The following is a 27,365-nucleotide window of genomic DNA, read 5'->3' as shown; positions in this document are numbered from 1 at the left end:
ATGAGTGGGGGGAGCAGGACTCACAGGCTTTCTATATGAGTGGGGGGAGCAGGACTCACAGGCTTTCTATATGAGTAGGGGGAGCAGGACTCACAGGCTTTCTATATGAGTGGGGGGAGCAGGACTCACAGGCTTTCTATATGAGTGGGGGGAGCAGGACTCACAGGCTTTCTATATGAGTGGGGGGAGCAGGACTCACAGGCTTTCTATATGAGTAGGGGGGGCAGGACTCACAGACTTTCTCTATGAGGGGGGGGTAGCAGGACTCACAGGCTTTCTATATGAGTGGGGGGAGCAGGACTCACAGGCTCTATATGAGTAGGGGGAGCAGGACTCACAGGCTTTCTATATGAGTAGGGGGAGCAGGACTCACAGGCTTTCTATATGAGGGGGGGAGCAGGACTCACAGGCTTTCTATATGAGTAGGGGGAGCAGGACTCACGGGCTTTCTATATGAGTGGGGGGAGCAGGACTCACAGACTTTCTCTATGAGTGGGGGGAGCAGGACTCACAGGCTTTCTATATGAGTGGGGGGAGCAGGACTCACAGACTTTCTATATGAGTGGGGGGAGCAGGACTCACAGGCTCTATATGAGTGGGGGGAGCAGGACTCACTGACTTTCTATATGAGTGGGGGGAGCAGGACTCACTGACTTTCTATATGAGTGGGGGGAGCAGGACTCACTGACTTTCTATATGAGTGGGGGGAGCAGGACTCACTGACTTTCTATATGAGTGGGGGGAGCAGGACTCACTGACTTTCTATATGAGTAAGGGGAGCAGGACTCACTGACTATCTATATGAGTGGGGGGGCAGGACTCACAGACTTTCTATATGAGTGGGGGGGCAGGACTCACAGACTTTCTATATGAGTGGGGGAGCAGGACTCACAGGCTTTCTATATGAGTAGGGGGAGCAGGACTCACAGACTTTCTCTATGAGTGGGGGCAGCAGGACTCACAGACTTTCTCTATGAGTAGGGGGAGCAGGACTCACAGACTTTCTATATGAGTGGGGGGAGCAGGACTCACAGGCTTTCTCTATGAGTAGGGGGAGCAGGACTCACAGACTTTCTATATGAGTGGGGGGAGCAGGACTCACAGACTTTCTATATGAGTGGGGGGAGCAGGACTCACAGGCTTTCTCTATGAGTAGGGGGAGCAGAACTCACAGGCTTTCTATATGAGTGGGGGGAGCAGGACTCACAGGCTCTATATGAGTGGGGGGAGCAGGACTCACAGACTTTCTATATGAGTGGGGGGAGCAGGACTCACAGGCTCTATATGAGTGGGGGGAGCAGGACTCACTGACTTTCTATATGAGTGGGGGGAGCAGGACTCACTGACTTTCTATATGAGTGGGGGGAGCAGGACTCACTGACTTTCTATATGAGTGGGGGGAGCAGGACTCACTGACTTTCTATATGAGTGGGGGGAGCAGGACTCTCAGGCTTTCTATATGAGTGGGGGGAGCAGGACTCACAGGCTTTCTATATGAGTAGGGGGAGCAGGACTCACAGACTTTCTCTATGAGTGGGGGGAGCAGGACTCACAGACTTTCTCTATGAGTAGGGGGAGCAGGACTCACAGGCTTTCTCTATGAGTGGAGGGAGCAGGACTCACAGGCTTTCTATATGAGTGGGGGAATACAGAACCAAATTGCCTAGTTTTCCCCCAATAGACCTCCATCACCAGTGTTTTCGGCACACCCCACCCGCTCCTCTAGTAATACGCACAGGACAATGGTGCCGTCAGTTTGTTTTGCAATCTACAATCAAAGGAAATTTTCTGGATAAAACCAGTGTTACTAAACAGTGAGTCACTCTGTTGTATAACTCCCGGATTTTGGAAATAAAGACAAGTCTCGGGCTCGTTGCCCGGCAGTATATCTGAGGGTATAATGTGCAGTCTTCCAGACATCGAGATTCTCAAGAACCACTAGTCTTAGCTTCTGGCTGTGTACAGGGGAATAGCTCTAGGGGTGTGGGGGTAGCAATTGTATTGAAGCCCACCGCCTGATCCTTCTCTCCCCCAAGATTTTTACGGGGGGATTTGGTAACTCACCCTATACATGGATGGCCAGTTTGCAGATACTGGTTTGGCTGACATTAATGTAACATGTATGGCCAGTTATAGATTGTACATTGGCTATGCTCAGTAGGGCTCTATACGGGTATTTCCAATTAGAGGATTTTCTCTAACTATCACCCTTATTTACATATATAATGGATTGGTATATAGAGATATAATTCTGTATACCAGTGCATTGCATACTTTTTAAACATACATTGTACCTGGTATATACAGATCCAACTCTATATACCTGTATGTTATGCATGTAAAGAAAATTTTAAGAGAGGCTTTTAGGCACAGAAAATCCTCCCATTGAGAACAGTTGTTAGGCCGTGTTCCTCCCATAGAGAAGGGACCATGGATGGACCATAGATATAGGATTTCCTGGCAATATCAGAGTGGGTATTCCAGGCCCCTTTCATTGAGTCGTGACAGGGCCCCTGACGGCTATAGGGCCAGTACTGCCCTGATCATCCATCTCCACATACTAATACCAAGACCCAAAGACCCGTTGACCGAATCTGATAATTGCACCCTGTTGGTTTGATTGTCTGGTCACCTCTGTTGATATGGATTTGAGTGGCCAAGACGTGGAGTTTCCTCCATATTTAACGATTGTCTCTCTTCTTACGTTCCAGGTGATTCTCTAGTGGACAGATGAGAGCAAAAGGATGACTAGCTGGGCTCACCGCTTTCTCAACGGTCTCCTCTTATTTCTCTTAGTAATGTCTTCAAAAGGTAAGTCAAGTCAGAAGAACTTTTAATAGTCTCTTAAAGTGATGTTCTCTCCTCACTATGATAGGTGGGATCCCCAGGAGACCTACGAATGACATTGCCTATTTGGTGCCCGTTCCAGCACCCAGTTGTGTCCCATATACTCTCCTCGGCTTCACCAGGTGACATACAGGACTGGTGTTACCAGGTTGGGCCCTAAACCTCAGGAGCACAAGGACATGCTGCTAGATTTAGGGACTTGCTTACTGGTTCCATTATATTAAAGACCATGGGGATCAGTATGGACTTCAATTTTTGCACCTCCATAGCTATGCTGCCCCTTGTAGTCGTGCTAATCTCATACGGATGTGTAGACATGATATGGTGATCGTATACATATGGAGTTTCCATGGTCCATCCTTATTTAGCCATCAGCTTCCTGACTATATATTAATACAATATGTGGACACTGAATATTTCACATTTTACAGTTTGTTACTAATTTTTCAGCAACTACAAATTGTTCCAATTAAAACCATATGCGATATAATAGAGCTGAGGCGAAAGAATCGGGGCGAGGAGAATGGTGCTAACTGATTGCAGACCCATCGTGTCCAATCTAGTATATGTATTCAATATACTCTGCACGATACACTACTTGGCAACCACATTAATCTTTCATGGATGTAGCTATGGGGGAGGGGGGGGTGCAAAAGACCCTCTCCCACACCATGCCCAACTCAGTAGGTGCCACTCCACTGATTCCGGCACAGTTGGAATTTTTTCTCTAGCCCCTACCGTTTCCGTGCAATCACTTCTATTAGTTTCAGCACAATTATGCTGTCTGCTGACAGGTGGGCGGTCCCTGTCTCTCTGCTCCAGTATAGGACCGCCCACTGACAGCAGACAGCGTAATTGTGCTAAAGCTAACAGAATGAATTACTTGGGAATGGTAGGGGCTAGAGAAAAAATTCCAACTGCGTCGAAATCAGTGGAGTGACATCTATTGAAGGGTGCAAACAGTTAGATTTGGTGGGAATGATGAAAGGTCCCCTTTAAGATATTTTTGTACTGGGTTCTTTAATAATAGGTAAAGGATTCTAACATGTGTGCTCATTTGTTATCTTAACCCACACACACATTTATATCCTAGATATCCCAGACATCTATACTAACTTGGTACTGCCACCCCTTCATTTTCTGGCTCAGTAGGGCCCGTTCACACGAGCACAGAGGGGGCAGATTATGGCGCGTAATCCACGTCATAATCCGCCTCCTTGCAATGGTGGTCTATGTAGACAGCCAGGCTACTTGTTTCTGCAAGCGGGCTGCCCTTTCTTTGGGCTCGTTGAGCCACGGCGTCCGCCTGGCGGCAGCAACCTCTGTGGTCGGTCCATTCATTTGAGCAGACTCCAGAGGGGAGCCGCGACTGTCGTGGCAGGCGTATTTTGACCCAAGAGTGATGCGGCTCCCCACATGACTCTCGGTGCCAAAATCCGCCTGAACGCTCCCTGTGTGAACTTAGCCTTAAAGGTCAGCACCCCCTCCAGTAATCAAGTATTGTGATATTGTAGATGGAAATAACCCTTTAAAAACCACAAGAAATTGATTAGAAAGTATTTTGAATACCCCTTTAAGGATCATGAGCCATTCGGTGACAACTCTTCAGTAAGAGGGGAAACTGAAAGGGGGCAAATACTTTTTTTTTCACAGTCCTATACATTAGATGATATTCCATAGAGGAGTAAGGCTTTAGTCCTCACCTCGAAGGTCCTTGCTTCACTTTCAGAACTTTTTGTTTTGTACGTTATGACATCGGAGAAGTTTTTTGATAAGCTGCCCAATCACTTGGAAAATTCCGATGCCATAAACTATTTTCACGATCCCTAACTCATCAAAATGTCTAAAATAACAGGAATTGCTGAATAAAACATTGGAAGTTAATGTAGGATGAAGTCATGTTGTATCACATCCATCATAAGAGATCTCGAGGAGAAAGAGAGACGAGAGGTGACCTCACGACCAAAATAGCATTGCACTGACTTAGACTTTCTACGAAAACGCGGCTGAGACGGGCCGTCTGCGGATTAGCGTCTCATTGAGTCACATCTTTCACCGTTCTCTCGTGTGAGCCGTTTAATTGGCCGGATCATAATTAAAATATAAAACGATTCCCCTTTTCTCATCGCTAGAATGAACCCAAGTCACCGCCGTCTGCTAGACTTCATGCATTTCCCTTTTGGATAATACAGGCGCGGAGTAGATGAAAAAAAAAAGAGACTTGTCGGAAAATTTCCTGAAACAAAGCAAGTATGTTCTAGCAGAGCGCGGAGAGCGATGTTCCTTTGTGCCTTCCTTGAAAAGAACGCGTAGAGATGGCTCTTTTATCAGGATGAATTTTTTAAGAAGACCCTTCCAGCGATGGTCGTCCATTCTAATGAAAGTTCATAGGCCACCAGGGATTCACCAGTTCAACTTTGTGACTACCGTTCATATTCAATGGGATTCCAAAGATCCAGAAGATGACAACTCCTTTTGAAGGTGACTTTAAAGCCACTTTGATTCTCAAGAAGTAACCTACATGTACTGACGATGGGTCTTGTATACATTCTTAAGGTGGACATGAACTTGTTCTAAATAGATGGAGGACGGACCATCAAAATTATCTTCTCTGGTGGCCAAGAAATCCATGATGTGATGGTCCAAGCTAGAAGATATCTTAAAGGGGTTGTCCTATATAATCTGTTCTTGGTAAGGAGACCGGGGAAGGTGGAAAAACCCAAAAACATATTCATGTTTCCCTGGTGCTCTAGTGTCTCTCATGGAATTCCGATCCTACTTCTACGGGGTCTTGTTTTCGTGGACGTCAATTGAGGCCAATCGGGGGCCTAGGTAAAGGATACGAGACGCCATAGTTGACGTTTGCAAGTTTCCTTTACCGCTGTAACGTCTTGGTTCCTTTACTTACACCAAAGCAAGACACCGGAGCAGCAGGACCAGACCACGGTTGGAGACACCATGTAAAGGTGAGTATGGGTTTTTGGGGAATTTTCACCTTTCCCTGCCTCCTTATCAAAAATTGGTTATTGGACAACCCTTTTAATGGTTCCAATACACCTCACCCTCACCTCTGTGCACTCACCCCTGGCAGTGGCTAATCTGTCTTCAAAACACAGTGGTAACCCGCAAGTCCAACAGACCCAATTGACCCATGGGGTCTGTCGTGCCTCCATCATTATGAAACTGAAACAGGTAGAGGAACAAGTCCTTTGTGCAGGACTTTTTCCTCTGCTGATTTTGAGGTCTCCAATGCATATGTGAACCTAACCTTGGACATGTATGGTATATTACATTTACAACATAGTGGCGGCACTATATGGCATTATTATTTAGGCCAATCAGTTATTCTTGGCCACTTTTATTTGGGCACCATGGTGTATGTATTAGGCACTGTATAGTGTAGTGTAACAGTACACTATATGGTGGGGATTCCATGGGGGGGGGGTACTACTCTTGCTATCATCCAATCTAAGGTCAACCCAATGTTAAGGGTGGTATTTTGTCAAGTATTACATCCAATTGGTTTTTGAGGGCACCTCTAGAGTACTACAGCACCGAACGTGTTACTTTATCCACGGATCATTTTTGCCCGGAGTTTCCCTTTAAGTCGGAATTTATATCACGATTTTAAGAATGAATTCCTTCTGTTTTAGATATTTTTTGCCTCCATTAGATTGTAAGATACGGAAACTATTTACCCACAATTCTCCCAGGCTACGTACTTGAGATGTTAATGTCAAGTTTAATGGGTTTGAAAAGCTTTCAATGTAAAGGTTAATCCTTTAAGGCAAAGAGGACCGTTCCTCACAAGAGGTACTCGACTAGGTTTACTTTAGAAAATGACATCCTATCATTATATTGTCATGGATGCCCCCGCTATGTGGAAAGACATGCTAAAGGTTATATCATAGAACACGTTAATGTGTGCTTCAGACTCGATTTGTGTTAAGTAGTCTGATGTAAAGAATAGATATCGCAACTTATTTCCACACTTAAAGGCATACTTAAAGGAACACTCCATTTTTAAGCAGCGCCTCATATTTAAAATCTACAGATTGAGTAGAAAAACTTTCTAAATATGTTCCTTTATTTATCTAGCACCGATTTTATACTATATCGCCTTTTCTTTATCATTTACACCCAAAGTGAAACTAAAAATTCCTCTCCCTGGAACCTGTACACTGTTTGTCTTCAATCCAGTCATGTGACCGCTAATGATAAACATTGTAACTGTGAGCTGAGCTCCCACAATGCATAGCTCTCAGGACAAATTTGAATGGGATGTTCTTTCTGAATTCAATATCATATAAATAAAGGACAATACAAGATCAGTAAAGCAAAGTATTTACAAAGTTATTCCATATTTTATGTAGTTTTAGAATATGTAATTTTATGAATATGTTGTGCACAAGTGATGTTCTCCTTTAAGTGTATTTTAAGGGGTATTCCAACAATAGCCATTATAAGGGTTGCCCAGGACCTGGCGACCTACTTACAGGATAGGGAATTAGTATATGATCAGTCAGGGTCTGACACCTGGACCCCAAACTGATCAGCTAATACAGTTGTCCTGCCACCTTGCTCCTATTCAAGTGAATATTCCGTTTCGGCGTCACCACTACAGTGTACAGAGCGTCCGGTTTGTACAGGATAGTGGTGGCATACCTGTTGTCAGCTGATTCTGACCATAGGCTGAAAAAGCTGATCAGGATGGGATCCGGGTGTTGGACCCTGACTGATCTGATACTGATGACTTATCCTGTGATAAAGACATCAGTATCAATGATCTTCTGGTCCTGGACAACCCCTTTAAGGCAGGCTTGGCTTTCTTAAAGTCAAGTTCTAAGGGGCAATATTAATCACATATAGTAAAAAAAAAAATTTGGGGAGGGATTCTCTAAATGGACATCAAAAGAAGAAATTGGGCAAATTTATATAAAAGAGCCATTCTGTACTATTAGTGGATTTTTCTAGAAAGGGTGGCTTAAAATGTCCCTCAATTTGGGAGATGTCCATGGTGACCTTATGGGCACCATGTGGGTCTTCCTAATCTGCTACTGGATATAGTGTAAAACTGATTATAGGGCCCATAACAGTATTTGGAAAGAGAAGGGGCCCAACTCAGGACTTCACCACTGGACTAACTGGACAACAAGGTCTTCTGCTTCTAATGAATATTTGGGGTCATCTATATGTTCCCACCAAACTCTGCTCGATATTACAATATTTCGTTATTGGAGTCTTCCACATGTGTCTCGTATTAGACTTTCCTGTCTCTTTACAGTCAGTGACCGGGATGTTACTGAAAGTTCCCTTGATGTGACCGCATCAAACATCAGTAGATAGGATGTGGGAACTGAAAATTGAGTTTCGACCAGATATCTAGCCTGGACCCAGGCCAACCCTCTATACACATGCATGCCGGCTGTGCAACTTCTGGGTCCACTTTTTGTTATATTTTTAGACTCTAGATAGAAGTGGAGGTTTTTCCAGCCTACCACTATTGCCAAAGATTAGCAGCCAATGGATAAGTGTTAATAATGGTGCTGATTGGCCTGAATCGAATGGTGGACCCAAGGATCTTTAATGCCCAGGGGCCAAAATCACGCTCAATCCATTGCTACTTACCATCCCCAGACACTTACTTGTGGTTTTATGTGACACAAAAGGAAATGAACGTTGCCTAGAGCATTATACATCACATGTCTGAATAAGAGTGCACCATGTGGCCTGGAGTGGTATTGCAAGTAATATTTATCATTCTATATATATATATATATATATATATATATATATATATATATATATATATAATTTTTTTTTTTTTTTACCAATTCATAAAACGCGAATAATTGGAACAATTTATATGTGACTTTATTAGTATTTAATATGATTCATATGTATGAGAGTACTAAGCAATACGGCCACTTGTTGACGCCATAAAGTGTTGTATCAGGGTCTGGTCACAGCTACTGGATCTATTATTGACAGGACTTTGATTGAGCCCATTGATATAAAGGGGTTGTCCAGTTTGGTCATAAATGCCTGATCATTAGGAGATTCTCCGTACAGCAGATTGGCACGGCTTACTGACTTAAGCCTGGACAACCCCTTTAAAAATGAGGCCTATCAGGTTTCTGTCATGTTTCCAGTATCTTGACAGCAATATACGCTGCTTTTCTTGCCATTGAGAATAAAATCTTAAAATGATAGTGCTCCATCTAAATCACCTAGTTTCTGTGACAGCACACCATGTGGTTAGGCATGGTACTGCAACCAAAAAATATATGGCATCATAAATTGTACAGTAATTGTAATGGTACTACAAGGTGGTGCTATATACTGTTTTCTGATATCTAACCATCCTTTCATCTCCCACAGCTTCTTCTGCACACTTCAGAGTTTGTGAGCCGTATACAGACCACAAGGGTCGATATCACTTTGGGTTCCACTGTCCGCGCCTTTCAGACAACAAGTCGTACGTCTTGTGTTGTCATCACAACAACACCGTCTTCAAGTACTGCTGTAATGAGACAGAATTCCAGAACGTCATGCAGATGAATCTCACGTTGGGTGCTGATGGCTATATGCATAAGTAAGTGGCTGAACCTACATGGTCCTAGAAATCTTAGCAGAAGCCGTAATGTCAAAGATCTCCAATAGTCACATTTGTGTCACGTTATTTTTTAGATTTAGATTTTCCTCAATAGAATATTTCATTTTCACTCTTTCGACTAGGTTAAAATTTCTTGAATGACTGCAGTACCAAAATCTACCACTAGTTAAGGCTGTAAAATATTGTATCTAAGTGATGGTGCTGTGAGCTCAATCTACTCATGAACCTATTTTATTTGACAGCACACCAAGTGGCTAGGCATGGTACTGCAAGCAAAATAAGCCAGTGAATCTCTTATTATTATTATTATTATTATTATTATTATTATTATTATTATTATTATTATTTATATAGCGCCATTAATTCCATGGTGCTTTACAATCCATATGTTCATAACTATGCAGTATTCCTATAGAAAAAGCCATAGATGTCTGAGATGGGAAAAATCTAGAATTTTAAAGGGATTTTTTTCAGGATTTTATATTAATGGCCTATTCTCAGAGACAGTAACCTGTCTATCTGTAGGGCTGGGGTGATATGCTGTAGACTGGTGACAGTAACCTATCTATCTGCAGGGCTGGGGTGATATGCTGGTTCTGGTAACACTAACCTATCTGCAGGGCTGGGGTGATATGCTGGTTCTGGTGACACTAACCTATCTATCTGCAGGACTGGGGTGATATGCTGGTTCTGGTGACAGTAACCTATCTATCTGCAGGGCTGGGGTGATATGCTGGTTCTGGTAACACTAACCTATCTGCAGGTCTGGGGTGATATGCTGGCTCTGGTGACAGTAACCTATCTATCTGCAGGGCTGGGGTGATATGCTGGTTCTGGTGACACTAACCTATCTATCTGCAGGGCTGGGGTGATATGCTGGTTCTGGTGACAGTAACCTATCTATCTGCAGGGCTGGGGTGATATGCTGGTTCTGGTAACACTAACCTATCTGCAGGTCTGGGGTGATATGCTGGCTCTGGTGACAGTAACCTATCTATCTGCAGGGCTGGGGTGATATGCTGGTTCTGGTGACAGTAACCTATCTATCTGCAGGGCTGGGGTGATATGCTGGTTCTGGTGACACTAACCTATCTATCTGCAGGGCTGGGGTGATATGCTGGTTCTGGTGACAGTAACCTATCTATCTGCAGGGCTGGGGTGATATGCTGGTTCTGGTAACACTAACCTATCTGCAGGTCTGGGGTGATATGCTGGCTCTGGTGACAGTAACCTATCTATCTGCAGGGCTGGGGTGATATGCTGGTTCTGGTGACACTAACCTATCTATCTGCAGGGCTGGGGTGATATGCTGGTTCTGGTGACACTAACCTATCTATCTGCAGGGCTGGGGTGATATACTGGTTCTGGTGACAGTAACCTATCTATCTGCAGGGCTGGGGTGATATGCTGGTTCTGGTGACAGCAACCTATATATCTGCAGGGCTGGGGTGATATGCTGGGTCTGGTGACAGTAACCTATCTATCTGCAGGGCTGGGGTGATATCCTGGTTCTGGTGATAGTAACCTATCTATCTGCAGGGCTGGGGTGATATGCTGGTTCTGGTGACAGTAACCTATCTATCTGCAGGGCTGGGGTGATATGCTGGTTCTGGTGATAGTAACCTATATATCTGCTGGACTGGGGTGATATGCTGGTTCTGGTGACAGTAACCTATCTATCTGCAGGGCTGGGGTGATATGCTGGGTCTGGTGACAGTAACCTATCTATCTGCAGGGTTGGGGTGATATGCTGGGTCTGGTGACAGTAACCTATCTATCTGCAGGGCTGGGGTGATATGCTGGTTCTGGTGACAGTAACCTATCTATCTGCAGGACTGGGGTGATATGCTGGTTCTGGTGATAGTAACCTATATATCTGCTGGACTGGGGTGATATGCTGGTTCTGGTGACAGTAACCTATCTATCTGCAGGGCTGGGGTGATATACTGGTTCTGGTGACAGTAACCTATCTATCTGCAGGACTGGGGTGATATGCTGGTTCTGGTGACAGTAACCTATCTATCTGCAGGGCTGGGGTGATATGCTGGGTCTGGTGACAGTAACCTATCTATCTGCAGGGCTGGGGTGATATGCTGGTTCTGGTGATAGTAACCTATATATCTGCTGGACTGGGGTGATATGCTGGTTCTGGTGACAGTAACCTATCTATCTGCAGGGCTGGGGTGATATACTGGTTCTGGTGACAGTAACCTATCTATCTGCAGGACTGGGGTGATATGCTGGTTCTGGTGACAGTAACCTATCTATCTGCAGGACTGGGGTGATATGCTGGTTCTGGTGACAGTAACCTATCTATCTGCAGGGCTGGGGTGATATGCTGGGTCTGGTGACAGTAACCTATCTATCTGCAGGGCTGGGGTGATATACTGAAGTCTGGTGTCACATTCCCTTTAAGAATACAGGGCCCCCTGGGAGTACTGTAGTAAGCTTGCCAGCAGGGGTCAGTAATGGGATCTAGGTGCTGCTTTATTATCAGATATTCTGGATTATCAGTCGTAGAATATTCTATATTGTAGATTTCCTCCTCCGCGGCGTCTTCAGAAGCTTCGGCTCTCCTTGGCACTTAGGTGCTTGGAATACAATGAGAAGTGTTTAATGGGTAAAAAAAACAGTAAGATGAAAAGGTTATGGATCAAACGACTCCTTTCGTCCATTGTTCTGCATGACAATCCTCTGACAGGCAGTTGCTCAGCTGCGACTATATGGCGGCTTCTTCATATGCAGATGATCTGCAGTCATACCGCCTGAGCGTGCACGGGCTGATTTCCATTTCAATTCCGGAATCCAATTAATACCATTTATAAATAAATCTATAATCCATCCATTAGGCCATCCCCATGGTAACCATGTGGAGCCTAAATAACAAGGAGGAATCACAAGACGGGGCCCAAACTCGCTGTTTGCTGCGATTCCACTTTCATCTCCCCGCCTGCGGGAAATAACCCTTTACTGCTGGGACCAGCCGAATATCTGCCGGCTCCGCTTATACGGAACGGCGGGATTTTTTTCGGATGAAATTTTCCGGTGGATGGTTATAAAAGTTTTGGGTTTTTTATACCGTCTCATTATTTCTGTTTGGGGTTCCACGTTTGGATTTATTATGTGAACATGGGGGAAGCCGATATCTGAGGTATGTAGCCGAAAAAATTGGTAACTCTACTTGGGTGCCCCTAGAACAATACTCCATGTATAAGACCATATGCCTTGTCTATAACGGCTAGAACACTGATCCATTATATTTAGAGATGAGCGAGTAGTATTCGATCGAATACCTCCCCGCCATAGGTATGCGTGTAAGCGGCCGAACACCAAGCGGTGTTCGAATATTCGATGCGTTTAACCCCTGACCCATTATATTTAGAGATGAGCAAGTAGTATTCGATCGAATTCCTTCCACTATAGGTATGCGTGTAAGCGGCCGAACACCAAGGGGTGTTCGAATATTCGATGCGTTTAACCCCTGACCCATTATATTTAGAGATGAGCGAGTAGTATTCGATCGAATTCCTCCCCGCTATAGGTATGCATGTAAGCGGCCGAACACCAAGGGATGTTCAAATATTCGATGCGTTTAATTCCTTGGTATTCAGCCGCTTACACACATACCTATGGCGGGGAAGTATTGGATCGAATACTATTCGCTCATGTCTAATTATATTCTATGGCCCCATATACACCCATGTATTAGCACAGGTCTGTGTAGGTCTGTGCCCAAGGCTTTTGTCTATTTTGTGGCCCAGGCCCACTGCAGGAAATCAATAGGTTTGTGAAGGGCACACAGATATCATTCACGTGCCGTTTTCCTATTGACTTGTTGAAAAACAGGGACCCCGTAAAAAAAAAAACCAGATACAAATCCAGACCCCATGTGCATGTTACTCCTTTCATATCACTACAACATGAATACAGACCCAAAACTAGAACACAAAACCCATACAGACCCCTTAAACAAATGCAGACCCCTAAATACAGAACCCTGACTGGACCCCATAGTGAAATACAGAAACCTTCAACAGATATAGAGTCCCTAAATAAATACCCAGACCATTAAACAAATAAGCACCCCCTGAAGAAATCCAGACCCGTTGACCAGACCCTATAAGCAAACACACCCCATAAGTAAATACACCCCTGACTAGAGTCCCTGAACAAAAGCAGACCCCAGACTCTGTAAGCAAACACACCCAGTAAGTAAATAGAGACCCCTGACCAAACCCCTTAATCCAATAGGCAGTTCCTGAAAATATCCAGATCCTATAAGCAAACACATGCCATAAGTAAATGCAGACCCCTGACCATACCCCTTAAACAAATAAGCAGTTCCTGAAAAAATCCAGACAAGAGCCCCTGAATAAATTCAGACCCTTAAACAAATATAGAAGAACAAAATGCATACCCCAGCTAGACCCCTAAACTAATACAGAGCCGAGCTCTTAAACAAACATATACACCTGACCCTTTAACAAATTCAGACCCCTGTCGAAATCCCCTAAATAAATATACACCCAGACCACACCCCTTAAACAATTAAAAACCCCTGACTAAAGCCTCTGAACAAATCAAGATCCCCTAAATACAGAACCCAAATCAGGCCTCATAAATAAATACAGACCCCTAAAACATATGGGAATGGTAGGTATAGGAAGGGGGTGAATATTTACCCAGGTTGCATGGGCGTGATATTTGCCTGATCTCCTTGGAGTCTGGTAGTACTCCCCTTTTTTTGTTTTTTTGCAGCGTATTCCATTTCCCTACAGCATTCCCACAGGTTAAATGAAGAATTACACATGACTGGAGCTGTTGAGTCCTCCAGATGACGGTCCTGAGCACGGAACTTTCTATAAAATCGGAGTATATAAAATGTGTTTGCTGAGCCCCTTTCAGGCAAATAATTTATTTTGCAGTGATCGCAATATAATTTCTTTACCCTATCGAAAAATTATCACAGAATTATTGCAATAAAGTCATGAAGATAAGTAAGTGGCCCCCTACAGGGGTTCTGTGCCATCCTATCAGTCGAGAAAGCCTCTTGTATGACAGACAGATGTTATTTACAAGGAGCAGATGGGAAAGCCACGGGCTGGGAGATTAATAAATTGTTGAAGATTGCATTCATTGAGTGTGGCTGTTTGTTTTAGCTCTAGATGTAATTGGCGGTTTTCGCATTCAATGTGACCGCGACCAAGAAAATAAATGACTCCACCGAGATCTCAATCCTAATTGTAAAACTACAATACCACAGCGATTATTAACACATCCGGCAGCAATGCTTAATCGGAATTAGCTTAGTATCTAGCAAACGTTGCAGAACCGAAGCTACTAAATGGTACGAGGTTCGTAGACCTTCACCAGTAGAGCATCCGAGAAGAGTAGGTCCATCTCTAGAGCTAGGAGTGCTCTGGAGGTGGACCTTCAAAGGTTGAAAGTGAAAACCCTATAGGTGTTATAAATATGGGCAGTTGTCACTTTTTAAGCTGTCAATCGTATCATGGAGGACCAGTGATGATGCTAAGGAACTGCCTACTTCCAAAGTTGCCACCTATGTCTAATGGAGTAAACTTGCTCCTTAGGGGTAGGGTTGTACAGAAACACTAAGGGAGGACCAACAACCTAAACCATATGTTAGGAATAGTGGAGAAGATCAATGCTGGTGGACACCTAGAACTTTGATTAGGAAAGGTGGCTCCTAGACCCAATGAGGCTTATTCTTCCACTTGAAGCAAAAATTGTCCAAGCTGAACCAAAGGCCAAATATCATCACAGCAGCCCATGTAGGCAGGACGAGATTCCCAGAGAGGCAAGTCCATTCTTCCCATGTTATAGGATAGAAACCTCCATAGGAAAGTGGTCTCCAAAAAGGAGAAGTGAGAACCCAAGAACCTCTCATCCCGGGTGGTTTAGGATAGGAGTGTGGTGGTGTCAAGCAACATCTAAAAATGGGTTACCCATTGAAATGAGGGTCCCAGATGGATAGACAATACAATACGTCTTAAAGACATGGGGAAAAGTATGACAAGTGGCCAGATAGATGGGAAAATTAGTCATGAACACATCATTGAGATTCCTGGAGACTCCAACAGGGTGGAAGAACCTTCTAAGAGTATTGGTACAGGTATTCATATGGTTGCCAAAACACGGATTTCCACCATGATCATAACAAGTCCTTCGTTCAACTATTGCCAGGTGTAAAAATGATTTTGACCCTTGAAAAAGACCTTCATGGTGGTACTTTGAAGATGGGATTGGAGAAGATGGAGATCTTAAGCTCCCAATAAACTCATGGAACACTTTTTGACTGTGATGACAATTTTTTTCGGAAAGGAATTCTAAAAGTGGTGACAGATATGAAGGTAGTTGAGCTAAGAATTAAAGATTATGGAAATCTATTACACAAGGACCATTAGCTCATGGAGACCAGGATAGTGGATCTAGACTGAGAAGGCTCTAGACATCAGGAGGTCCCACAGGATTAAGGTTGAGGGATTCTCCTGCATGAGAGAGAAGAGGTTCCTCATGTATAGGTGGCCAATGAGGGTAACAATGGTTATTAATACTTTCCGAAAGTCTTGCCTTTGCCAGGACAATCCACCAGACTGGTTCATTAAAGGTGCAGGGTTGATACAAACCCTCCAAATGTTGGATCCTCCAATGGACAGGACTTAAAGGTCCCTAGCGATCTAATTCTTGGTCTTTTTGGTAAATGATCCGGCTTCTGCTCCCTATTATGTGAAGATGGTCCTGTGACCACTAGGAGTATATTAGACAAATGTATATATGGGCCCCATATCCATTGGTTAACCACTTTTATATGTTTTTGGCCAAGGTTTGCTCTGCCTTTCCCACTTTTTGATGGGGATTCTTTTTGATGTCTGGTATTTATTACCATTCTGAATAAATGGCTTTCCTCTGTGTTTGCAGAGATGAATTTGTGTGTAACAATGTATTCCTCTCACTACCTCCATAAATCTTATTATATGAGGATACACGATCCCCTCAAGTCATTTTTACATTTTATAAGGCGGTTGGCTGGGAATTTCAACACCACATTATATCATTTCGAAATACAATTTTTTTTTTATTCTTCAGGCTCAGCTCTCGCGCAGGGCCAGGGATGAAATATCCAGAAGGGGTCTGAAAAATTTCAGACTATGTTATTACTGAATGCATATTATACATTATTATTCATTGCATGATCACGTCTCCGTCTGGACTGTCTTCTCCTGCCACACAAGAGAATAGACGAATTCTAAGTCTCCCGATCATGGTTGGTCTTAGGGTGTGTAACCCGTATGAGTCACCCCTGCCGTAGGGGAAGTTCTAGATGACCAGTGACCAGAATGGTTATTAGTATTCCGCACGGGCGGGCCCATCGGGGTACCCAAAGATCTTCTGGTTGGTCAAGAATCTAACCCAATAATGGTCCAGCAGTAGACACCCAAATTGGAGGGTAATGGCCTATTTCCTTGGGTTCACCAGGTAAAATGATTCTAGGGGCCCACCCTCCAACAACCCCTAGGAAATAGACCATAGCACTCTTCAAATTTAGCTAAACCATTTCCTCTGTTAGGTGAGGACCCTCTGGACAGATCAAAATTAAGTTTTTAAGGATGGATCTTCTGTTTTATTTATCTGATTAGCCCAAAGGATCCTCAGTCTGACTCTGATATACTGTATTCAGTACACCAAATTGAATGTCCCACCATGAGGACCATCTCATAGTGGTCAATGCTTAGTTTGCATTGACCACTATGGTAACTCTTACGCTTCAGATCCAAAATCAGAACAGGTCACCCCATGAACCATATATCATTCATACTGCTGGTATCTTCCTATTTATCAGGGAGATCTCTGTGCCCCCTCAAGGACAAAGGTACAGATGCTAATGTTACTTTTGGAACCTCATTTGGTCTCCATGATACCTTCTTCAAGGAGTTATCGCTCTGGTTTTCCATGCTCTAGAAAAATACCTCTGGTTATATAGTAACATATTTGTCATTCATCCTTGGGTAAGAAACCCTCTGAAAGCTTAAAGGGGTTGTCCTGGATAAGCCGTTTTTGGCAAAGGAGGCCAGAGAAGATGAAAACAATATATATACTCACCTCTCCCTGGTGCTCTGATGTCTCCCACCGTGGTCCAGTCCAACGGCACCCCGGTTCTTATTCCAGTGGAAGTCCTTGTCTCACATGACTACTGAGGTCAATGAGGTGAAGTATGCGAGTGACATCCCATGGCCTTAGTGGTCACATGCGGCAAGGACTTCTGCCACAACAAGACCTGGGAACAGCAGGACCGGACCACAGTGGAAGACACCAGAGTACTGGAGACAGGTGAGTATGGGGTTTTTTGAGTTTTTTTAACCTTCCCCATCCTCATTGCCAAAAATGGTTTATCCTGGACATGAAGACAATTCTTCTTTAAAGTCAGTCACCCTGGTAGTCAGCTGGGCAAACATACAATACATGGCTGGGCATGGTCTTCTCTTGCCCCTCTACCACATCCCGAATAGGTCCAAAGGAATGGGATTGTCTATATGTTTTATATGCACATCTACTCTTTCACTTGTGGAGACACTAACATAGGGCAATGCACCCTGGGAAAAATATGCAAATTAGCTCTACTCCAGAGACAGTCTCTCTAGCGCCACCTATATGTCCAACCCATTGAAGAGCCCATAGACACTAATGCATTGTAGAACTGTCTGAAAAACAGACAAAAATATCTGCCTAGATTTTCAACCCTCTATGAATCGTGGCCCCTTCCCTCACATCTTGTTTCCCTCTAATGCATACAGTCAGATGTCACATTCCTCTCGGTCAGATAATTCCGCACCAGCGTACACTGCCGCGAAATTATTTTCTCAAGGGTCGTATAAATATTTCTCCTAAATCCTCCGATGCCTGAGCTACGACCATCAGTGATGACCCCTTTGGAGTTTCCATCCGTCACGTCTGTTAAGAAGGAACGATTCCCTCTCATATTTGTGAGCCAAGGATTTAAAGGCATAGGCCTCACTAGACAAATCTAGCCACTGTTACATTGTTATAAACTTAAAGGGGTATCCCACTGATAGAATTTTCTACAATGGGGTGAGTTAGGTCTTAGGGCACTCTACCATCTATCTGGTTGACATGTTCCAGTAGTGGGAGTCCCAGCAGTCATTTGTAAGTTTTCAGTTCCCTGCAGCTCCCCCGGAGGAGAAATGAAGGATTACACAATGCTCATCAAATATATATATGAATATATTGCATATTTTTGTGATCACCCGACATATGTAGAATATATCTAGTTTATTTATCCTTTGTGTCTTTTTTCCCGCAGCAACTACAGCGCCCTGATCGGAGTCTGGGTCTACGGATTTTTCGTGGTCATCCTCTTAATTCTAGATCTGATATATTATTCAGCAATGAACTATGATATTTGTAAAATGTACCTTGCGAGGTGGGGAATCCAAGGAAAATGGATGAGGCAAGGACAAAGGCAATGGGATAAAGCAGCACCGGAGCCTTCCCAAGTACAGACTCAGTCTCAGATGTCACATGCAGTTCACACATTAAAAGGGGATACTGTTAGTCCAACACTGATGTCCTTTCAGACTTCAACTGCCTGGTAAGACTACGGATATACTATATACCTTCCCTTCCTATTGCTCACTATTGCTTTGGTTAAAAGTCTAGTTCAAGATTAAAAGAATATGTATTTTTTCAAAAAACAGCGCCATCCTTGTCCACAGGTTACATGCGGTATTGCATCTTAGTTCTGTTTATCTTGGTAGAATCATGTTTCAATTCCAGAACCCTTGAACAGGTATGGAAACATTTCTTTGTTTTTCTTATCCTGTACAACCCCTTTAAGCAAGACTATCAAAGTAGCTACCACATTGACCATGTGATTATCTGACTATATAGATTATATGTGATAATATACCTTAATAAAGTGGCTTATTACTCACCTTCCAGGATCCCATCATTACCCCTTCTTTGCCCACAGACACTCTGTATTATATATAAACCTCCTCATGCACCAAAAATCCATCTAGTGTAAAACATTACATACTAGAGGGAGAGGAGGGAGATGCAACTGCAGTGTACATTACTGTATGGATAATGTATCAAACGTTCCATGAAGCCATAGAATTTGAACAACATAGACAGAGTGTTAGAAAGTAGGTCGGTATGGGGGCTACTCTAGATTTGGATGGAATCACCCTTTAGGCGGAGGCCCCATATTGTGGAAATGCAGTTTTTCTGTTGCAGATTTTAGGGAGGCTCAGCCTTAAGCAGCAAGTTTATTTTTATCCTTCTTAAAGGGGATTTCTTTGACTATGAAATTGATGAATTCCTCAGTCACCAAAATTCCATCGAGGGTAAAACAATACATAGTAGACAGGGAGGAGGGAGAGGAGGGGGATGCAACTGCAGTCTGCTCTATTAAATGGTTTTTGTAGCAAACTTTGTGTTACTCTGTAAAATTTTAATCACTTAGAAGTAATTTAGAAGGTAGGCCTCAGAAGGGGGTTTCTTTAGATTTGGATAGAGTCCCCCCTTAAGCAACAGGGGTTTTTTATATTTAATAGAGTGGTTTTCGGTAGAAAATGAGGTGGGACTCATGTCAGCTCCACTCCTTTCTCTTAGGCGAACCCCAAAAAAACTTTTTTGAAAATTTGCAACATACCCAGATCCTTACAAACTGGTTCGCTCATCTCTATGGCGTTGACAGCTCATGACCCCATCATAGACTTCCTTTACGCTTATGACCTGCAACATTATATTTAGTACATTAGGTGGTATTAATTGTGGGCATTGAATTGACATTCCCGTCAAGCGGTTTTCACATAGCACAGCAAGCAGGACAATACATGAGAGTGGAGACAGCGGATTGTTCCTGTCTACACCTGCATTATACATAATGGCGCCTTCTGAACTTAGGAGAATTGAAAAGAACATTGTGAATGCGGTGCAGCCGTGTGGAAGAAACCAATGAAGGGCTTTTGTATTTCTTGTATTCTGCATTGTGCAGGGATGATAGCGGCACAGAAAGTACAGCTCTGGAATATGTCGAGGTTGCAGTAATTGTGGACAAAGTTCTGGTCTCTTGTTTAACCGTTTGATATGTAAAAATGTGATGTTCGCTAAACCGAATCCTTCACTAAAAGGCAGAATTTTAATGGGCCATAAAAATGTTTTGGGAAATGCAGCAAGTGTCAACCCACTGTGTCACTAGACTGGATTGGCACCTGTGAATGTTGTCAAAGTCATTCTCTTGTATACAATTTTATAACCCAATAATATTCAAACCAAGAGATGGTGATACATGGCATGGAAGGGAATAGGCAGAAATATAATCAGTGGACAAGTTGAGGTCAGGGCAGGAAGAGTTTGTTGATCATTGCAATCCAGGCAGAAGTCAGGAAAGGTGGCATGTGTTCATAGTTGTAATCCAGGCAGAAGTTAGAACAAGTCACGATTATTCATTATTGTAACCCAGGCAGAACTCAGGACAGGCATAATTTATTCCCCATTGTAATCCTGGCCGAAGTCAGGGCAGGATGAATTTGTTCAGCATTGTAATTCAGGCAGAAGTCAGGACAGGCAGAGTTTGTTTAGCATTGTAATTCAGGCAGAAGTCAAGACAGGCAGAGTTTGTTCAGCATTGTAATTCAGGTAGAAGTCAGGACAGGCAGAGTTTGTTCAGCATTGTAATTCAGGCAGAAGTCAAGACAGGCAGAGTTTGTTCAGCATTGTAATTCAGGCAAAAGTCAGGACAGGCAGAGTTTGTTCAGTATTGTAATTCAGGCAGAGTTTGTTCAGAATTATAAGTCAGGCAGATTTCAGGTCAGACAGCAAAAAGTCATGGCCAGCACACTGGCTTGTCAAAAGGGGCGTGGCACAAAGGCAAAGATGAGGTCAGGACAGGCAGCAGACAAGTGGGCAAAGCTAAGAACACAAGTATTAACCCTATGTTGCGAAAACCAAATAGGCATTACTGCTCAGGCCACAGTGATATTGTAAGGGCTCTTATGAGGTCTTAGGCTTTAAATAAAATCAGAGGATGTTATCCTGCACTGGCCCTTTAAGAAGCCAGGACCCAGCACATGTGCACCACCCACAGGCAGGGCAGTGCAGTGCAGGAGAAGAGCTGTGGCTGGTGACATGAGCCAGAGTGTTGTGCCAACAGTTTAAAAAGTTACTCCAAAACCCTTGAGTCCTTATAGGAGTCAAGTTCGAAAACTTGATGGAAAATTTCCGATACAATTTTGGACTCCGGAGATAAGTAATGATGAGAACAAAAAGATTCTCCGACTGTTCAGAGAACAATAACCTGAGAGCCGCGTCCACTCCATGCTGAGAGACTTGTCACTGACACAGATAGGCTTACATGGCGCTGTAGGGCGGCATTATAATTAGGACACATATGGGTAGCGGCAACAATTTGGAGAGGATCTTTGTTCTGAACATGATGACAGCAGAAACGTTATAAAATAAATCTGCATATGAGATAAGATGAGATGAGGTAGCTCTAATTCACTAACTGTGGGGGGACTACAGGTTCCAGGAAGCCCTAGTCAGCATATAAAGGCTTTGTGAAATTTAGGGGTAGACAACTTACACTAATAAGTTACATTAGATACCCTAATGTACTGTGCATCCCACTATTCACCACTAGGGTCAGGGTCATTAACAGGATTCTGTAGAGAGGGCATTCCCGGGGGAGGCTGGAGTGGCCCCACCACAGTGTAATGTCCTCAGGTCCCACAAGGTATAATTTTAATTTTCGAAATTTTCCAGTAGCTGCTCATTTCCCCCCCTCGGCTTATACTCGAGTCAGTAAGTTTTCCCAGTTTTTTGTGGTAAAATTAAGGGCCTCGGCTTATATTCGGGTCGGCTTATACTCGAGTATATACGGTACTGTATATCCTCTTTTTTTTTTTTCGATCGTTGCGTTTTTATATAATTGAAAACAGAAAGGAGGAAGAAGGCAGAGCAACTCAGGTACCGAATGCTGGTTCTGATCATGAGTTGGAACCAGCCGGGAAAACCTGAGGTTCAGAAAAAAATAGATCCCAGGCAGGAAGTAAGTTTTAAAGAAAGTCGCCAGGTAACCCTATAAGGTGACCCTTGCCACCACCCCTTTAAGGCCACCACCACCTCATTAAATTGTCTGGGTAGAAGTGGGGACAACGCTGAAATTTAGGGTTATGGGTATCCTGGAAGCCATGTTACCATTGTGCCTAAAGACAGAGCTCCTGTTCGGTCTCTGCCGTGTTTTGTGAATTGTATAAAATATCGCCTACCCCTCCTCCAGAGAGTTTTCACGTGTCATTCTCTTAGATTTGGTTAATTGCTAAATCGGTCTTATTTATAAACTACAAGATTTCTGTCTCCCGTTTTCTTACCGATGAGTGTCAGCTGTCAGTCAGCGACTACTGAAAGACCTCTAATTTGCATCCAGTTTGTTCAGAAGACGCTCTATAATTTATACTGATACCACAAGGAATCATTTATAGCATAGACGTATAATGTATTACCTGTAGGGAACCATCTTCTAAGTCTATTGTTAACATTCAGATCACTTAAAGGGGTTCTCCACTTTAGATAAGCCCCCTTTGGTGAGAAGGATCCCTCAATAATGAGGAAATCACAGTGTGCCCTGATATTGGTACCATAGAGATTATCTGTCATCTGTTTTGGAAATGTTCAATTTTGCTACAGCACCTCCGCAGGAGAAATTAGGCATTACATTGCCTTTGTTGAACTGAATGATCTGACTGTATCATGTCTGGATGTGTTGGGTCTTCCAGAACAAGAGATGTCCTTCCTGAATGCAGAACTTGTCTCGGTTATGTCAGAATTCCCTAATAGGTTGGGTTTCAAGCCTGTAAAGCAACAGAAACACATTAGACTCGTCCAGAGATAGACACTCCCCCCAGACTTTTTCGTATCTTACGCCTGCTTTGGTCCTTGAAACGTGGATCATAAGTCGGCCATATTTTCTAAGCCAAACAGAGAAAAAATTTGGACGCCCAGCATCATATTTGTCTGTGGTGATAGGACTCTGTAACCCCCAACAGCCCCCTCTATGGGGCAAAAAAATACCGTCCCATACTGAAACCATGATTACAGTATAGGACAGTAGTCCCACCAGGAGGAATAGACTTCTAGTATCATAGATGGCTTAGATGTCCAGAAAATATGGGCGACATCTGGTCCATATTTCATAGAACGTCATGTGAATGGGCCTGAGTAACAATTTTTAAAAAACAGGAGGTCCCACAGGTTGGGCCCCACCTTCAAACATTCAATAGCCTCTCCACTCTGAAGGTTAAGGAATCTTCTGCACCCTTGATAGAACATATCAGACTACAATTATAATAGACAACAGTGTTTGGGGTGGGAGGACGTATAGCGGGAGTATATTTGGTTCTCTCCCATTTTCAGGGTTTGGGAGAAGAAGAGGGTGTTAATAGTTTTTGGTGAATAATGGATTAAATGCAAGAACTTGTCTAAAGAAATCTTCAAGGGAGGAAACCTATTTGATCTGCAATAATTAAACTGGCACAGAAGTCGAAGGAGCCGCTGAGGAATTATCTAGGGCAGATTAAAAAAATATAGGAACAAAAATTTAGGGCAGATGCTGCAAGTATGGTATCCGCTCTCAGAATATAAGGGCTACATAGGGGTCAACTGAAATTTTTGGACTGTACGAAACTCAAGATAGATATTTGTCCAACCTGTGCTTTGACTTGTGGCCACTGCCCAAAGCAAGAGTGCACCGTATATAGAAGAGGGTCAACATTGACCGATTGATGGGGGTTCGGAGTTGAGCCAATGGATAAGAGTTGAACCTCCACCAATTGGTCAATGTTGACCTTCTTCTATAACTGGTGCCATCTTGCCTTGGGCACAGGCCGCAAGTCAAAGCACAGGTTGGACAAATATTAAGAGGAATTTTTTATATATATCTTATCAGACTATATGGAAATTTTTGTCCCAATGCTGATAGGAATTCTGACATTTCTGTTTCTCACATTCTGAACTCGGTTTCTCGCTTGGCATGAAACAGAATATTAAATGACTTCGGAGAGGAGGCGGCGGCTTTTAAGTCACAAAAATGTAAATAAAAAAACGGAGAATAATAGAAAAATATTTCACCAGCGAGAGGAGATGTTACATAATGCAGAGGACAGAACATGTACAGGAATCCGCTGGTAAATCATTCAGGTCATAACAGAACGAATGGAAGTCGTGTGTTACATGGCCGAGCTAATGGCGACAACATTCACGTATATTTATTGTATATTTGTATAAGTATCACAAAAAATTCCAAAACCAAAAATATTCTATCGTTTGGTGGCAAATCCCCTTTACGGCTTGTTCACACGGGGCAAGAAGGGGCGGATTTTGGCGCTGAATCCGTGTCAGAATCCGCCCCCTCACAATAGAGGTCTATGTAGACCGCTAGCTTCCTATTGCAGCCCAGCTCCACTGAAGTAAATGGGGTTGAACTGCAATAGCCAACACAACCTATAGACAGTGGAGCGTATTTTGGTCCTGATTTTGAGGCGGGAAGCCGCGTCAGAATAGAACCAAAATACGCCTGCCGCGGCTTCCGACACTTTGGCTTCCCGCTCCGGAGTAGGCCCAAATGAATTAGCCTAGTCTGGAGCGAGTTGCCCTTTCTTCAGGCGGATCCTCGCGGCAGCACCCCCCGAACTAGGCCCATTCATTTGGGCCTACTCCGGAGCGGGAAGCCGCGACTGTCGGAAGCCGCGGCAGGCGTATTTTGGTCGCTTCCCACGTCAAAATCAGGACCAAAATGCGCCCCCCTTGCCCCGTGTGTACTAGGCCTTAATCTTTTAGCAACATAATCCAAGAATTTAGACAACTATTTAACTGTGATGTATAATAATTCCTTAAAGGGGTATTCCCACCTCACATACTCATCAGTCTTTACTGCTGTAAAATCTGCTTTCTTCCTGGTTTCTTGCATCATTTGGTGGGCGGGCTTTCACAAGCAACCTGCCGTTTAGCTCCGCCTCCAAATTTGTGTGTAGCTCCACCCACCCATATTGGCCTATGAAGTACAGGCAGCAGCAACTCCATTCTGTGTTACATACAGAGACTGCCTGTCTCTGCCATAATGAACACAATTGTATTAGCTAGCCTGATAACTGGGAGAACAGAAGAAATGAAAGCAGCTCCTCTATCTGAGTGCAGGACCTAGGTCACATGGTGTAGACACAGGAATAGCTAGATACACAGGCTGGCTCCCTGCACTTAGCCCCTCCCCCCTCCCCCCTGAGAGCAGCAGATACATCATTTGACTCAGGAGCAGCTAAGTCAGGGCTGTGGCCACAAAGAATTGAATAAAGTAAGATAGTGGACAAACAAAGCAGTTTTGCTGAAGCATTGTATTTAGGAAAAGTCTTACATCCACATTAACAAGCAGTATAGATAGGATCCTTGTGATGGGACAACCCCTTTAAAGGGATTGGGCAGAATTAGAAAATCATGGCTGCTTCCTTCCAAAAACAGCACCACTTCTGTCTATAGGTTGTTTGGCTATTGCAGTTCAACCCCATTAACTTCAGTGGAGCTGGCTGCAATACCAGACACAACCTATGGACAGGGGTGGCGCTGTTTTTGTACTGAACGTACTTAAGCATTCGGATTCCAAGATCTTCCTTTTTCTTGCTTTCTTTAAATAATCCACTTTGTTAACCAGCCGCTCGTTCCTCATCCAATAACCTTGCCTAGTCTACACTGAACATTGATAGTCCGCCACGTACAATCATCGAGCTTCTAATGACTTTTCGATTTCTCTTCCAGAATAACTATAGTGCCTAAAGATGGAAGAAGATTATCACCCAGGTGGAAGCCTGAGTCTAAGACGCCAATCCAGACTGAAGGAGGAACGGAGGAGAAAGACATTTATGGAATTTTTACAAAAACACAAAAAGGGGGTTGGCAGAAGAGACTCTCACCGTCACCGGGATGTACTTTCTAACTGTTTGTAAGCAATATTTTTATCTCTAGCGTGAGAAGATTATTTTTGAAACGGACTGTCGACACGGAGTAGATGGACTATGTAGCTTGCCCTCGAGGTCGTACGTGAAATAGACGGGAAACGATGGGCACCCTTTGATATAGCAATGGCAGGCGGCGATTAGCCTGCCTTATGTGTTCATATGTTGTCAAGTACTTAGTCTAAGTGTTAGGCTAATAGGTATGAGCTGGCCAAAGTTGACTACCAAAAAGAGTATGTCGTACGAGGCAACATGAAGAACCCCATCCCCCACCCCTGGTGTACATTATAAGGGTTCGACAGAGCACATACGTCTAAGACCACCTATAATATCCTTATAATCTACAATAGAGGGACTGTCCTTTTTTTATACTACGTAAGTGTTGCAAATAAGTACCGACGCGTCCATCACTAGTAGTCACCCACGATGACATCATGACCTGTAGACCAGTATTATTTACAGGAGGTTCTCTGTAGGTTGACGTCAGTTGTGTATATGACTCTTTAGATGAACTCCTGCCTTTTCCACTTTCGTTACACATGACCAATAAATACTATTGGAATTGAATATATATTGACTCTCTGACTTCTAATTGGTGGATATGGTTTGACCAGGCTGCGTTAGGTTGGAGACCTTCTAACCCTTTGCAGATATTGCATTGGGTCAACTATCCTTCGGGATAGTTATGGTTCTTCACGGACCTTTAGTCAAGGGACCAGATAAAACCATAATATCTACAAGTCAACGGACTTGTACCACTAATTATTTTTAGGAGAAGTCTCTGAGGTTCACCCCTTTTACGGACTTCATGAACATTTCAAAGTCATCGAGGTCTTACCATGACAAGTTGGATCAAT

The 27,365-nt window shown here is 43.5% G+C and overlaps 1 protein-coding gene across 2 annotated transcripts in view; it reads left to right on the top strand.

Moving 5' to 3' along the window:
- SHISAL1 (shisa like 1) overlaps nucleotides 1-27,110 on the top strand; it is an 82,724-nt gene extending 55,614 nt beyond the window's left edge. The window contains exons 2-5 of one of the 2 annotated variants that reach the window (XM_075275167.1): nucleotides 2,712-2,811; nucleotides 9,229-9,442; nucleotides 18,804-19,091; nucleotides 26,312-27,110. In XM_075275167.1, the coding sequence (XP_075131268.1) occupies nucleotides 2,745-2,811; nucleotides 9,229-9,442; nucleotides 18,804-19,091; nucleotide 26,312 (570 nt within the window). In that variant the 5' untranslated portion in view covers nucleotides 2,712-2,744 and the 3' untranslated portion in view covers nucleotides 26,313-27,110. Of the gene's footprint in view, nucleotides 1-2,711; nucleotides 2,812-9,228; nucleotides 9,443-18,803; nucleotides 19,096-26,311 lie in introns of those variants that run through there. The other variant, XM_075275166.1, reaches the window with a different exon arrangement.
- The last annotated feature ends 255 nt before the right edge of the window (nucleotides 27,111-27,365 follow it).

Source organism: Leptodactylus fuscus, chromosome 5 (assembly GCF_031893055.1).
Source record: "Leptodactylus fuscus isolate aLepFus1 chromosome 5, aLepFus1.hap2, whole genome shotgun sequence".
Lineage (NCBI taxonomy): Eukaryota > Metazoa > Chordata > Amphibia > Anura > Leptodactylidae > Leptodactylus > Leptodactylus fuscus.
Note: the sequence above shows the minus strand (reverse complement) of the source record. Positions and strands in the feature narration are given on the sequence as shown.